This window comes from Mercenaria mercenaria, chromosome 1, assembly GCF_021730395.1.
Source record: "Mercenaria mercenaria strain notata chromosome 1, MADL_Memer_1, whole genome shotgun sequence".
NCBI classification, from domain to species: Eukaryota; Metazoa; Mollusca; class Bivalvia; order Venerida; family Veneridae; genus Mercenaria; species Mercenaria mercenaria.
In genome coordinates this window covers 79,739,789-79,756,059 of record NC_069361.1, presented here as the reverse complement: position 1 = coordinate 79,756,059, position 16,271 = coordinate 79,739,789, and the positions used below count along the sequence as shown (strand labels likewise).

Here is a 16,271-nt window from a genome sequence, read left to right as displayed (position 1 = left end):
AACTATTGTTATACTGTAGTAATTTAATGTCCTACCTTTGGACAATTTACTATGTCATAAGTGTACCTTTGCTAGTCGATTCTGATAAGATATTTTCTTTAGTATTTGTTCTTTTTAAATGCAATGATAACTTATTTACCGCGAGAGATCTATTTTTTTGAAATCTGTATTTTTCACATTCTGCTATTGTTGTATTGTAATTCATATTTTCTATGTTCATGAATTTACTGTTTTATGTTGTAGGTTTTTCTCTACACGTACTATACTGGTACTGTCCAATAAATTGAAGAAACCTCAGAATAGTTGTGTTATACAAACTACCTATACTACATTACCCAGCAAAATTTTTCTTTGAATAATCAAAATTCATTCCAGTTGGGAATTATTTCTTATGACTGGGAGTTTTTTTGCTTCAAATTGGTAAAAAATGGAGCTTAATTGGCATTCAGAATGGGCAGATATTCGGCCCCGTGAGACAGGTGGAAAAGTCCCTGCTTGTCTAATCCCTTATCAAACCCATGGAGGTAATATAGATCGAGACTACCTCCATGTCAAAACAAATAATAAATAATTCACCTGTGAAAAACAACTCTTTCCTCCAGCTACATGTGTGTCAAACATGTATAATACACAACAGTCGGTGACACTTTGATTTACTGTGTAAACATGTTCGGCACTCCTCGGTAATTATCAACCCAGTCATAATTGATTTTTTTTTTTTTGAAAAGCGGGAGAAATATGGTTTTGGTCAGGAGACGGGAGGCAAGGTGCAAAAACCAGGATTTTGACCCTCACGCGCGGGAGATCACATGTATGGAACAATTTTCCAGACAGGAACAGTTTCCAGTTTCCGGACACATGTAATATCCGCTTTATTTCTTTGTTATTCATGTAATTGTTTTACCTAGACCATTAAGATGTTTGTTCTTCATGTCTACAACAAACCACTATTTTATTAGGCTGTATAATGTTTGGGTTTTTGATGATAACTCACCTGCGTTTACAAAACAACATTTCTGTCTTAACGGGGCATGAAGATAGCCTTGCGCATGCGCAGTAGTTCACACATGCCGAGGTATCAAGTGGGGAAGAAATAATCAAGCTACATAATGATTGTTTGCTGATAACATGTTCTACTTTTAATTTCTAAAGGTTACGTAAGATGCAGGGCTGTCGATTTTTGCACTAATTTTATTCTATATCTATTGGAATTATTGAGAATTCGTATAAGACGAAATCTGAGTTTTTATAGTCAACCTCGGTTTGCTTTCGTAGCTGCTATTGAACGTCGGGTTATGTTTCATTTGCAACTTTGAAGAGATGAGTGATAAAGAAATGTGTAAAAATAGTTTAATTACTTATTTTGATATCAAATTAAAAACAAAACACCCTCAAAATATTTTTCCAGATACTGGTTTTCCTGACGGGAAAAATAACTTATTTTAGTGACCCCATGGAACCCATATTTTACGTCACAACACGATGCTGATTACAACATCGGATGTGGAAGGAGCTGAAGTTTGTGCAGTGTGGGCTTCATTTATCTAAAATATTTTTTTAGGGAATAAACGAACGCCTAGGCGGTCGTACGCAGCGAAACGGCGTACGCGGCAAAAGTGAAATACTGATATCACTCGCGAAAACGAGTAACAATTATCTTTTGTCAATTTACCTCTTTTTCTGTTGCAGTTTCTTCCACACCAAGAATGCCATACAAATCTTCCTTTGTAATGTCAAGTTTTTTCGCCATTTTATGCTTTTGAAGTAATTTATTTTTGACAAAAATATACAAAAAACGACACAAACGACGGTCTTGTCGTAATTCTCCTTTGTGAAGAGTTGAGTTCGCCAACACGGTGTTGACGTAAACATTACCAAACAAGAAGTTTAATTACTTCTAGGGACCAAATAAAGCATGTAGCTTCATAACTTTTGATTCAGGTTGAAAATTAAAATATTTCTGCACCAATTATCCATGTTAACGTTTTAAAATCTCTTATAATTTTGAAAACAATTGCTTGTAACTATCCATCGGTGACGATATAAACATTGCCACTTTTATTTAATCCCAAGGAAAGAAACTGTTACATATTCGTTTTACATTGGTTTTTTATTTAATTATGTCTTCCACCACACAGTGGTGTGAGAGATATATTGATTTACTCCTGTCTGTCTATCTGTATGTCACAAATCTTGTCCTTACCTTAAGTCAAACATTTCTCATCCGATCTACACCATACTTGAACAATATTATGTGTTTGATCATAAGTCCTCGGCCAAGTTCGATAACTAGCCAAATCGGCCTAGACACTTCGGAATTATGGCCTTTAAATTACCAAACTTCAGGGTTTTTACTCTTGTCCGCACTCTAAGTCAAACATTTCTCATCCAACTTTACAAAGTTAAACAAAATGTGTTTGGCAATAAGTCCTCAGCCAAATATGATAACTAGCCAAATCGGCCCAGGCACTTTGGAATTATGGCCCTTGAATTACCAAAAATCAGCCTTTTTACTCTTGTCCGCGCTCTTAGTCGAACAGTTCTCATCCGATCTTCACCAAACTTGAACAAAATGTGTTTGCCAATTAGTCCTTGGCCAGGTTCGATAACTAGCCAACTAGTAATGATTTACTAAATTAGATTTTTTTACTTCTCAGATTCCATCTTATTCTTTTTTGGTAAACTGGAACCCATTGGAAATAAGCTTTTGAGCTTAATGGGTTATCCATGCAACCATAGATCATATCTGTTTATCACACAATACGAAAATATGCTCTTAACCTATTTTAGTATTTACTGGTCTTAGTAGTTATTCTTTTATTTATTACTCCTATTTTTAAGAATGCTGAACTTGCAATTATCAAATTTAATCCGTGCAATAGAAATGATGTTATTTTATTTAAATGTCTATCTAATCTATTTTAGTTGTTAATAATATTTTATTTTGTTATACTGTATAATATGTGCTAATGTTTGTGATCTATGTAATTTCAAAATAAATATAATAATAATAATAGCCAAATCGGCCCAAGCACTTCGGAATTATAGCCCTTGAATTACCGAAGATCAGCCTTTTTTACTCCTGTTCACGCTCTAAGTCAAACATTTCTCATCAGATCTTCACCAAACTTGAAAAAAAAGTGATTGACCATAAGAATTCGGCCAACTTTAATATCTAGCCTCGACGCTTCAGAATTATGGCCCTTGAATTACCAAAAACTGGCCTTTTTACTCTTGTCTGCGCTCTAAGTCGAACAGTTCTCATTTGATCTTCACCAAACTTGAACAGAATTTGCCAAAAAGTCCTCAGCCAAGATTGATTACTCGCCAAATCACCCCAGGCACTTCAGAACTATGGCCGTTGAATTACCCCAAATCAGCCTTTTTACTCTTCAAAGGTATATTTGTAGTGAGTAAACAGTATATAAAGACTGACTTACTATTTAGATGATTAGACAGTTGTGGGAGACATGCGCTTTTCTCAAAAGCAGCTCTAGTTTCATTTTAAGTTTCCACTGATGACTGCTTTCTTGACCAAATTTTTTCAGCCTTTTTGAGAATGGAATGCGTAATAGTCAGGTAATTTTTGAGATGCATAAACAATTTGTAAAGTATACTGAATCCGGTTTAATAGTTCTACATTGAATGTGGTGACGGGTAACTGTCGATGTTGTAGCACGACACTTGATGTGACACATGACAATACAACACTACAGTTGATATTGTGACGCTATGCATGACAATGTGATGCAACATGCGATAACTGAACACATGAAGTTGCGTTGTTGCACTGTCGTGTGTCTCATGTGTCCTGCGTGTAACATGAAATGTTGCAGTAAACTTTTTTGTCATGTGTGACATCAGATTGTCATGTGTAGCAACCAGTGGTGTTCTGAATTTCATATGTCTTGTTGAAAGTGGCGACACATGACTCAACACGACACACGACAATGGGTGACGACAGATAACATGCAAAGCAATATGTAGTGTGCACATTACACCACAGATGTTGAGCTTGTATGTTTTGTTACTTCGTAGTGTGATTTTAATAATTAACAAGGACACCAGTAGACACAATACTACTCTGCAACATTTACTTGACATAATATCATGTGTCACTTTGCATATTGTGCGTACATGTACCATCGCATGTCATGTGTCACGTTTAGATAACTGAACAGTGTGATAAGACAGTCCACAATTCTGTAACACTGAACAGTAAAGTATCATGTATCACTTCAAGTCATGTCTCATGATACATTGATGTATTGAGTGTTGTGTTGAGTGTCGTGCATTTTCCTTGGAATGCGACACAAAACATTTTAGGTGATACTCTATTACACACATGACATTGCGACACAACACTTAATATTTACCAAAGCATTTCGTGCTACAGGTGTGTCACACGACAGTACCACAACTCAACATTCATAAGTCATGTCGCATGTCGCGCTCTGAGTACAACACAAACATTCATTGTGGCACAAACAGGATTCCCTAGAAGTACGTGAAGTTAATTCCTAAGTACATGCAGTATGGGAAATGACAAGTCACAAAAGCATGAAAATGGGGAATATTGTTTGATTTTGACAAAAGAAGGAGGAAACAAATGGTAACATGGTTACCAAAGTCCCCGGTCCTAGAGACATCTTTCACAAAATATATGGCCAGCTAGTACTAAGTCCTTTTCAAAGTAGTCGCTCAAAGGAGGGGAGCAACACTTAAGTTATTTGTCAGTTATGATTATATATACAGTACAACCTCTCCAGAGCGGCCCTCTCTTAAGAAATAACCTCTCTATAACAACATCATCAAAATTTCCCTAAGCTGAAATATACTATCAAATTTACCTTTCCAGAACAACAGTCAATATATGTATCTCCGCAAGGGTGTTGCTCTACAGAGGTTGCACTGTATATTATTATGTAATTAGATACCCAACAGCAAAACCCATTCATGGACACATACGTTATCCTTTCCACATGAATTGTTCTTTCCAATATTTTTCACTATGCATGATGTCTTTTGTTCTTGTTATGAAATTCAGTCCTGTCCAGGACCCTGGGAACATTTATTATCCACTGGACAGCAAATATTTATCTCTTTTTTTTTTCTCAATTCAAAGTTAAAAATATTATTTTGTAAATGTTCACAGGAGAATTTTTAACAAGTGAGTGGTGGGGGTTGTTGCAAAATTTCAGCCATAAAAACATGAAATCAGAGCCCAGCTGGGATTTGAACCCATGACAGTCACCTTCAGGTAAGGAGTCACATGCTTTATCCTCATCCATTTTGCCACCTTTAACATGCTGGCGGCAAGTGATTTTGCCTTTGCGACCAGTGCAGACCAAGATCAGCCTGCACATACGTGCCCTATGAATAATAAATCATAAATGGTATTGCCCAAAATGAATGATGGACCAGTTCATTTTAGAAATTTAGCAGGGTAAAGGTTAAACAGTTAGGATATTGAACAGTTTTTTACAGAATTACTAAGTCTTAACTTTGATACACTACAGGAATGTCCAGTGGCAGAAGAAATCTGCACTGTTAATCTATTTCTTTGACAGTTGTGATTGTCAGATGGTTTTCTAACTACGAAACAGTTGCATGTTCTATATATTTAGCAGTTTATTCCTTCCAAAACCATGGAACAGTATGGCTTTGTGAGAAGAGATGTTAACAGTTCTGTATATAGGGCAGTGACCAAATTTCTGCTTGAAGAGAGAGGAAATGACTGGAAAAAGCTGCCGTCCAATTCTGTTTCATTCCATTTGATGTTTGGAGAAAGGAATAAATTGCCTTTTGGAAGATTAGGTAAGTAATATAAAGCCCTGTTAAGCAGAACTTATTCATGGAGTCACCCTAGATGATCAAGTGCTGTGTTATTTTTGAGTATTCATAATAAATATATGTACACAGTACACAGTGTCAACTGTTTCATTGAATATGACAGTTTAATCATTTTGGACATAACATCTTTATATCCTGAAATGTTTGTTTCCATAATACTTTACCTGTTTAGACTTTTCCTTATGGGTACCAGGTAAGCAAACAATAAGAATAAAAAAAAATCACAATATGGAAACAGTCTCAGAGCAAGTACAAGAATTGATATACCAGTACAGTTAACAACTTATCAAAATGGCAAACAATTAAAAGAACTAAACATTTTCAAAAATATCTATGAGTAAACTTTCAATATTCCAGGCCATGATCCTGGGAGGGTACAGCTGGTAAATTATTACAGAGGTTCGGATGTTCTATGCAGGAAAACAGCTCTTGTCAAGTAAGATGTCATAACAAAAATATGTTTTGCAAATTGTGTTTATTTCAGACCAAACCTGCCAGGAGAATTCAAGTTTGGTTCTCTTTCAAGGCAAGTTTAGCCATGACTGTTTGACCATGATTACTATGTATAAAGTTACCTGTCCTCAGTCAACATCTCTATAAGTAATATAAAAACATGAAAATTAGATAAAACATAGCAACATTTTACAGTGCTGAAACATTACAAGGTACAGTTGTACCTGCCTATAAACAGCACCTTTGAGGGAGCAAAAAAATGTGGTCTTTATTTTGCAAATGGTCTTTATTCAGAAGTTATAATTGTTGTTACTGTTTAAAAGGGATGTGAAAGTAGGTGCCTTTAACGCTTATTATGCTGAACATGATTGATTCTGCCTTTGCGACCAATGTAGATCATGATCAGCCTGCACATCCATGCAGTCTGATCAAGATCTGCACTGTTTGGCATTCAGTCAGTATCTTTTTGGTAAGCACCCCTTTTAACAGTTAATGGTACTGTCCAAATTGAAAGATGGACAAGTTCATTTTAGAAATTTAGCAGGGTAAGGGTTAGGTAGTCTATGTTTACAGTTGATCTTTAGCACATGTTTGACTGTATTCTGGAAAAGTTGTATCTGCTTACTGAGAAAGTGTCCAAATTTTCATTATATTGAAAATTGCATTCCATGTGATATGTATGACGTTTTTGTACTTTTAGAGTATTTAAAGAATACTGTAGTGTAGTGAAATACAGTTACCCAAAATGGTTGCCACAGTCTTTCCGTATTGTTCCAAAAAATGTTGTCCAGACAAGTGTACGTAACTCTACGGTACTGGTACGGCCGGAGAAACCAGATGACCGGGATCAGCTGCTGGAGACGCATGCACAGATGGTGGCGGAGGAAGGCAAAGATGTGATCTGGATTGCTAAACATACATCTGGGGCTAAAGGTATACATTGTGTTTATTTGTCATCATGGATGTGCATTGCTGAATGCTCTATGACATATGTGCTGTACACAGTAACATATCTTGGACATAAGATAAAGTTTCTGAAAGAAATAACTGAGTAAAAAGGATTCCTAACAAAATATGATTGATCCATATGATTGTTAATATAACTGTTTTCATTTAGAGACTAAACTTATTTCAGACTCGGGGTACTTACCAGGATCAGTAGTATGAGGGACTACAGGTGAAACTTACTGTCTTATTACTTAAGATTCAGCAACATTTGTTGACACAGATCTGGCAAATAATTGCTGAGAAATAGCGCGAACAAATTCCGTCTAAAGACGCATGGACCGACGTACGGACCAGAATCCAGTGTAGCCCCCAGATACTAGTATCTTGGGGAATAATTACCCAGTATTGTCTAGTATTTCCCAGTAAAACCCACAGGGCTGGGTTTAACAAGTAAAACCTGGGTTTTTGCCCACGATGACACAGAATGTACCATCATTCATAATGAGTTAGTGAAATGAAAAATTGAGTAACATCAGAATGAACTATTTTTAGCTCATCTGATTTTTTGAAAAAAAATGATGAGTTATTGTCATCACTTGAGCGGTTGTCGGCGTCGGCGTCGGCGTCTGCGTCGGCGTTGCCTGGTTAAGTTTTATGTTTAGGTCAGCTTTTCTCCTAAACTATCAAAGCTATTGCTTTGAAACTTGGAATACTTGTTCACCATCATAAGCTGACCCTGTATAGCAAGAAACGTAACTCCATCTTGCTTTTTGCAAGATTTATGGCCCCTTTTGTACTTAGAAAATATCAGATTTCTTGGTTAAGTTTTATGTTTAGGTCAACTTTTCTCCTAAACTATCAAAGCTATTGCTTTGAAACTTGGAATACTTGTTCACCATCATAAGCAGACCCTGTACATCAAGACACATAACTCCATCTTGCTTTTTGCAAGATTTATGGCCCCTTTTGTACTTAGAAAATATCAGATTTCTTGGTTAAGTTTTATGTTTAGGTCAACTTTTCTCCTAAACTATCAAAGCTATTGCTTTGAAACTTGGAATTCTTGTTCACCATCATAAGCAGACCCTGTACATCAAGAAACATAACTCCATCTTGCTTTTTGCAAGATTTATTGCCCCTTTTGGACTTAGAAAATCAGTTTTCTTGGTTAAGTTTTATGTTTAGGTCAGCTTTTATCCTAAACTATCAAAGCTATTGCTTTAAAACTTGCAACACTTGTTCACCATCATAAGTTGACCCTGTACAGCAAGAAACATAACTCCATCCTGCTTTTTGCAAGATTTATGGCCCCTTTTGGACTTAGAAAATATCAGATTTCTTGGTTAAGTTTTATGTTTAGGTCAACTTTTTCTCTTAAACTATCAAAGCTATTGCTTTGAAACTTGCAACACTTGTTGACCATCATAAGCTAACCCTGTACAGCAAGCAACATAACTCCATCCGGCTTTTTGCAATAATTATTGCCCCTTTTGGACTTAGAAAATCATTTTCTTGGTTGAGTATTATGTTTAAGTCAACTTTTCTCATAAACTATCAAAGCTATTGGTTTAAAACTTGCAACAGTTTTTCACCATCATAAGTGGACACTGAACATCAAGAAACATAACTCTATCCTGCTTTTTGCAAGAATGATGGCCCTTTTTAGACTTAGAAAATCATGGGTAGGACAATATTTCTATTACACAAAAAAAATCAGATGAGCGTCAGCACCCGCAAGGCGGTGCTCTTGTTCCTGTAAACCTGGACACAATGTCATAAAACCAGGTTTGAAAACCAGTCTCAAATCTGAAGCATCTGATTGGTTTATGTTGAGATCAAACTTAAAATTGACCAATGGCAGGGCCGATATATGAGACTGGTCTAAAACCCAGTTTTATATCCTTGGATCCACACACATGAAAAATTATTTGTAGTCTTTAAATAAACATATTTTACATGTATACAAACATTTCATACTTAGGTTTTTATGAAGCAACCGTTATAACTTGACAGACTGGATATAATTGTTGTTGTCTTCTACCCATTTCAGGTGATGGCATTCAGATATCAGACAACATAGATTCCTTACTGGAGTATGTAGATGATCAGAGTAAAGCCTTTGTTATACAGAGATATATTAACAATCCATTCCTCTTGGAGGGAGGCAGGAAATTTGATATCAGGTATGGTATACCAAAACACGGATTCTGTAGGCAAATGGAATTCTTGTACAAATAAATGTCATCCTTTCACTGGAACATTGCCTGTTTATCTGCATCAAGAGATATCTGAAATGTTCACCAACAGTACTCTTGAATATTGAAGTAACTGAGTGTGGAAAAGACATAATGTGTTAAACAAAAATGTTTATTACTGCAAAACAATGTGAAATCTTAGAATATAAGCAGCACATATTTATGGGAATCACCCTGTGTTTAGGAAACACCAAACCAGTTAATCTTCTTTGTGTCCAAAGAAATACAGGTGACTTGTATTATATCTGCATCACTGGTTGATTTCATCTTCTTCAAAATATGTGCACAGTTGGCATTAACAGTTGAGAAAGTTTTTTGACATTAATTCTGTCTTAAGGTACATTTGGTGTTAACAGTTTTATTTAGTACAACTCCCACTTTCCCCAGTCTTTGTCTTTGTCTTTCTTTTTACGTTAGTAAAGTAAAACACTGATAGCTCTAGATCTTAAGGGTCAAGAGGTTTAGAGAGCTCCAAACATACACAATGTAAAATTGTAAAATACTATTGGGGGGACTATATGAATTGCTTGTGAGCCCTGTAGCTGGAGCCATTAATGCTGAAGTGAGTTGTGTTTCACTGCATTTTAGTCTCTTCTTTGTGTAGTATTATATTAAATATTCTAACACTTTTAAGATTTTCTTTTATATAAACAAAGACGGATTTTACTGTGTATTGTCTTGTTGATTAGAACACATTTCGCAAAATGACCTACTTTTGGCTAGTCTGCCTAAAAAAGGATTCCAGATTAATATCCCTTCCTGGTGTAATTTGAACATGTTAGAATGGAAATAGATTTTAGTTTTCAGATGCATCGTAATTTATATATATAATAATCACTCAGCAGATGCCAACAAAAACATGTTTTTTTTGTTCAGATGCGTCGTAATTAATTGCTCAGGCCTTCTGCCTTTGTGATTAGATTACTACACATCTGAACACAAAACCATGTTTTATTTGCCTCCAAAGCACGCAAAACTAAAATCTGTTTCATAAATTTTGTAATATTTGCTTAAAACTATTTTATAGGAGCTGGGTGTTGTTAGATTCCAGCTATAATGTGTACCTGTTCAAGGAAGGTGTGTTGCGTACATCATCTGAACCTTATGACCCTGATGACCTGTCAAAGATCACTAGTCACCTGACCAATCACTGCCTTCAGAAGGAAAGGTCAACCAACTATGGTAGATATGAAGATGGAAATGAAATGTTCTTTGATGAGTTTAACAGGTAACACCAACGTATGAAGGAAGAAGATGTGTTTGTCAGCAATCCGTTTGTTGTTTCAGATGTAGGTTTTCAAATTATTTAAGTCAGAATTGAAAATTTACCTATCCAAGGACATACAAGTACAATGAAATTAAACTAACAACGTTGTCATATAATTTCATAGTTTTGCAGCTAAAATGGTGATATTAATTCACTGATTTCAGAATTTAAGTAAAATAGAATTTATTTGTTCATTGTGTTCTTAACTTTTTTTCAATTGATTCATTCACGATATATATGAAATAAGTCTGCCGCGAATAATTATGATTTTGCAGAACAGTACGTATTAGTTCTCAATTGCATTGTTCCCATTTTCAGGTTACTTTTAATTTGAAATGGTTAAATGTTATTTAAAGTATTTCTTTTTACCTATACAGATATTTGATGGACAAACACGGTACTACAATGGAAGCTTCTATCTTGCCTCAAATCAAAGACATCATCAAACGTTGTTTCTTCCTTGTTAAAGAGGTTTAGCCATTTTACATTAATTTCTTCCAAGCAAAATTAAAACTACAGTTTAGGATTTTATCTGCAGTGTTCAAAATATGGATTTTCCCACACCTTTTACCATTGTAAAAGCTGTCAGAATGACCACATTTTCAAAGTCTTGCTTAGAACAAAAACTTACTTTTAGTCATTTTCTCTGTAGCCAAAACAGTTTTGAAAAAGGAATGTTTAATTAAATTCTACATTTTTGAGCCAATTTTGACCTAATTGCACCTTGAGATGATGAAATTGAGGTTCAAATACAAGACCATTTCTACCATTACACAGGAGGTACAGTGGTGAAGGGTTAAAGCTGCTAACCTGAAGGATGTTGGCTTGAATCCTGGCAGTTGCAGATATTGACCACAGCCTTCATTATCCCAAATGTAGACACAAATACTGGTTAGAAATCCAGGAAGTGCTAGTGCTTAGTTGTAGCAACTGTCTGTACAGTCGTTTATCACTCAGTGGAGATTTGATCTTTCCTCAGTGATATGAAAAATGTGGTTATTACTGTATTGCAGAAAATTAACACAAATGGTTTAGGGTATGTGTGTTTTCAACTGTTTGGCTTTGATTTCTTGCTGGATGAGAAGATGAAAGTCTGGCTGATAGAAGTAAATGGAGCTCCAGCATGTGCACAGTATGTATTCTTATTTGATAGTCCAGTAGTCCAGTTTGTTAAGTTGTTTTTAATGATGGTTAATTTAACATTAATTATAATTCTTTCACATGTAGAGAATAATCCCAAGCAAGAAAAAAGTGTAAACTGATGATGGCTGTAACTTCTACAGAAAAAGACTTTTGTACACCCCCCCCCCCTCCCGCCACACCCACACACACACACACACACACACTAAACGTCCTGGTGTCGAAGACCCGTGATGCATGTAGTGATTGATCTGTCTAGCTATCATTTTCCATCCATCACACATTCTTGTGTACTTAACTCCTGCAATTTTTATCCAGTGCAAATGAAACTTGGTATACTTTATCAACATGAAACGGACATGTACATATTACCGGGCTTTCATTTCTGTTATTATTCTTCCTTATAGATACAAATACTGTGTAAGATCATTGAACAAAACAGTTAATTTGTTTTGGAGGTTTTTAAACTGTTTTCAGTTGAATACTGCAGTAAGCTAACCAGTGGTATTTGATTCCTCATTAGTAATAATCTGTTTTCCACAAGTAATTGAAAACTTTCTCCCATGTATGAGTGGTGTGTGTCAAATGACTTAAACATATTGTGCTCAGACAATAATAACGGAAAACATACCTTGTCCAAGATTTGAATCTACAACCTTCTGATTTGAAGGATTGTGTGCTACCTACTTAGTCAGCCAATTGGCCCAGTATTTGACTTATGTGCTGATAAATATGAGTATATGGTCCTGAAGTTTTCATTGACTGGTTCAGACTTAGATCAAGTCATTATGTATTTTCTACAATTGTTATATTATAGGTACCTGTTACCAGACATGGCCAGAAGTATTGTTCATACTGCAATAGATCCAGTGTTTCCACCATCGAAACCTAGACAAGGTGACACAGGGTTCACCAAAATCTCCTGATTGAATGTCAGGTTGCCATAGAAACAGTAACTTTATTGTACAATTCTGTTATTTTGACTTTGGGGAATCTTGATAGTTATGTGCAATGTTAATAAGTCCACTACTGGTTGAAAGTCAGTTTTGGAGACATTAATTAGGTTTGCTCCTTGTCTGTCCATCTTTCGCATGGTACATTTAGACCACTAATCAAACAGTCAAGGTCATACTTAATTAAGAGGTCAGAAATGTTTGGTTATGTTTCTTGTCTAGTCTGTAACTTTTTTATGTATTTATTAAGCTCCCTGAAGGATGAGCATATAGTTGCCGCTTTGTCCGACCTTCCATCTGTCTGTAACACTTTTGTCTGGAGTATAACTTGAAAAGAATTAATGGCATTTGATTGGAACTTCACATAATCATAGAGCCTCAGGCCATTGAGACAAAGTGCAGTGTCAAAGAATCATAACTCTACCTTAACTAGTTTTTTAATTATCTCCCTTTTTTATACAAAATAAGGCTTGTCCGGAGCATAACTTGAAAAGTATTAATGGCATTTCATTGAAACTTCACAAAATGATAGAGGCCATTGACGGGAAGTGCAGTGTCAAAGAATCATAACTCTACTTTACATATTTTTTTAACTATCTCCCTTTATTATACAAAATAAGGCTTGTCCAGAGCATTACTTGAAAAGTATTAATGGCATTTCATTGAAACTTCACAAAATGATAGAGGCCAATGACAGGAAGTACAATGTCAAAGAACCATAACTCTACCTTACCTAGTTTTTGAATATCTCCCTTTATTAAATTTTCTCCATTTTTTTTTTTTTTGGTTTCTAATACATTATTCCCCATATTAGGACAAGCGCATGCATCAGGGAGCATCATTCGGTTTTACCGATTCATTGTATTCAAATAACTTGGTACTAAACTACACAAATATTCACCACACTAAGACAATGTGTTGCATGCAAGACTCTGACCTCTAGTAGGACAATGTCACACTTTGAGTTTGTGGTCATACTTAGAGGACAAAGATGACCATTTTTTGTATCTTGTCTATAAATCTTTTATGCATTGATGGATTTTGAAATTAATTGTCACATGCAAGACTGTACCCCAAGCTCATAGAGGCTAATAATTTTATGTCATTTTTTTGCGTTTGATCTTTAACTCTTTTATTGAATTATGGATAGTAAAATAACTTTGCACCATAACAGATAAACTTCTCATACGTGTCCTTTTTAAAGGATGGTAATTAGATATTCATTACATTGGAGAGGGCTTTGTATTGGTTGGCAATACATGTACATCCTTTCACTTGTTCATTGTTACTGTTTGTTGTTTTGCTGATATTTGTAAATGTAAGTGTTTTTAGGGAAAGCATACTAATAATTATTATTATTAACATAATAATAATATCAAATAATTAAGCTGAAAAGGATTATGACAGCTTTTTTTTTCTTTGGTTGAATTTAAAGGTCTTGCCAACGCTTGTTTTACTTAAATGCAATTTGCTTAAATAGCATTATTGTGTTATAGCCTTTGGGTTAAGATCAGCTGTCACAACTAGTCCTTGTTCTTTATCATTGTTGCATCAAGAAGTGTTTCATACAACTTCTCCTTCAAAAGTAGTGGGCAAGTTTTGTTTAACTTCACAGGCATGATCCTTACATTACTTTTTAATGAAGAGTCTGGCAACCTCCAGTACTGGATCAAGTACCAATATTGCATCAATAATATATAGAGAATTAAACTGCTTAATTGTGCACAATAAGCGTTTTTGCTTGGAAAAATGTTTATACAGTTATGTGGATTTTTTTTGCAGGCTGTTGATCTGTGTTTGAACGTCCTCAAAAGTTACCATTTTGTAATTTTTATATATCATGTACAGTTTTTAGATACAGCCAAATCCTTCATTTCATTATCAGAAACATCATTGTGTTATTTAGAATGATATTACATGAGAATGCCAGATAGTGTTTTTGCAATATCTGCAATGAGAAAATGCAATTTTATGATATGAGTCATTTATTCTTATTTATATTTCTTTATAAAGTTTATATATTTGTAATGTTTTGTTACAGTTGACATGTCTGTGATACCTTGTTTATTACATGATGCCATGTGAATTTTATGTCCATTTTTTACGTCCCGTATGTCAAAGACTCTGGAGGTTTATAGTTTTTGAACTGTCTATCATAACATCTATCTTTTCATCTGTCTGTCTGTCCATTACACTTTCTTGCATACTTAACTTCTTGTAAAGTTTTTACCTAATTCAAATGGAAGTTTATTAACCTTTAGCCTGCTGGTGGCAAGTGATTCAGCCTTTGTGACCAGTGCAGACCAAGATCAGCCTGCACATCCGTGCAGTCTGATCATGGTCTGCACTGTTCGCTATTCAGTCAGTAAATTTTCAGTAAATACCCCTAGTAATTATAAATGGTATTGCCCAAATTGAATGATGGACCAGTCTATTATAGAAATTTAGCAGGCTAACGGTTAACATCGTCAACATGAATTGGACATGCATACATTTTCTTGACTTTCACATCCATTGTTTACGTCGAATATTAAAACGAAACTTGGTATCCATCATCAACATGAAGTAGACATGCATATTTTTTTGGAGATGGTCCTTTTTACTACTTCATATTTTATTCTATTGAGCACTTTCAGGGGGCAGGTGTCATATAATGTTTGTTGTTTACATCATTTTTGTTGAAATAATCTTAGATCATAGTCCCTGCAGTTTTTTTACCTTTTTTACATTTATTTTCTTTTAACATCAACAAAGACATTTATTTTATAGACATAATGTATCAAGCAGACTATTGTTATGTAACAGAAAATACACTTCGTGATAAAAATGTGATAGTTGTTCAGATGTTAATTTTTGTCTTTTACAGATGTATATTCTGGTGTTGGAATGTATAATTATATGCATGGTACTTTGCTTGTTTATATTCAATGCTTACTGGTACCTGTAAATACATTTATTATATACCTATGACTATTCTGTGTCAAATACAGCATGTTTTTCACTAACAAATACAAAACAAAAATAACTTATACCCATCTGATACTGGAAAATGTTTGGTTGGAAATGACGTAATGTTGGCGTCACAACGTATGTTCCATTCGTCAAAAGGTTCACAGTTTCAAACAATTTTTCTGTCTTATTTATCAGTTATAGTCAATCTTGACTGATATGTATTTAATAAAAGGGGTATTAAAATAGTACCTTGAACTGCAAGGATGCATTCGCCTTCGTGGATTTTGCAAGGCAAGATCACAGGTACAAACAGGGCTTTCAGAATCCACTCAAGTCAATTACAACATTGCTGATCAAGGTATATACTGTTGTAATAGCCCTGTTATATTGTTATGTTTATGTGACATTCAAATGGATCACTTTAGTGTACTAATAAAGGTATTTACTTAT

General features: G+C 34.9%; 2 protein-coding genes across 3 annotated transcripts in view; one reads left to right on the top strand and one right to left on the bottom strand.

The window, feature by feature from the left end:
• LOC123532772 (dnaJ homolog subfamily C member 17-like) overlaps positions 1 to 1,850 on the bottom strand; it is an 18,067-nt gene extending 16,217 nt beyond the window's left edge. Inside the window, exon 1 of the mRNA XM_045314348.2 lies at positions 1,673 to 1,850. Coding sequence (XP_045170283.2) covers positions 1,673 to 1,750 — 78 coding nt within the window. The 5' untranslated portion in view covers positions 1,751 to 1,850. The remainder of the gene's footprint in view (positions 1 to 1,672) is intronic.
• LOC123532778 (tubulin--tyrosine ligase-like) lies at positions 1,839 to 16,271 on the top strand. 2 transcript variants are annotated; one of them, XM_053552079.1, is made up of 9 exons: positions 1,839 to 1,941; positions 5,631 to 5,817; positions 6,211 to 6,289; positions 7,007 to 7,239; positions 9,305 to 9,437; positions 10,537 to 10,737; positions 11,154 to 11,247; positions 11,790 to 11,908; positions 12,734 to 16,271. In XM_053552079.1, the coding sequence occupies exons 2-9, from the start codon at positions 5,649 to 5,651 to the stop codon at positions 12,840 to 12,842; spliced, it is 1,137 nt and encodes a 378-aa protein (XP_053408054.1). In that variant the 5' UTR covers positions 1,839 to 1,941; positions 5,631 to 5,648; the 3' UTR covers positions 12,843 to 16,271. The 2 variants fall into 2 exon arrangements, with proteins under 2 accessions (XP_053408054.1, XP_053408052.1); XM_053552077.1 differs by having other exon boundaries at positions 1,843 to 1,941; positions 5,628 to 5,817.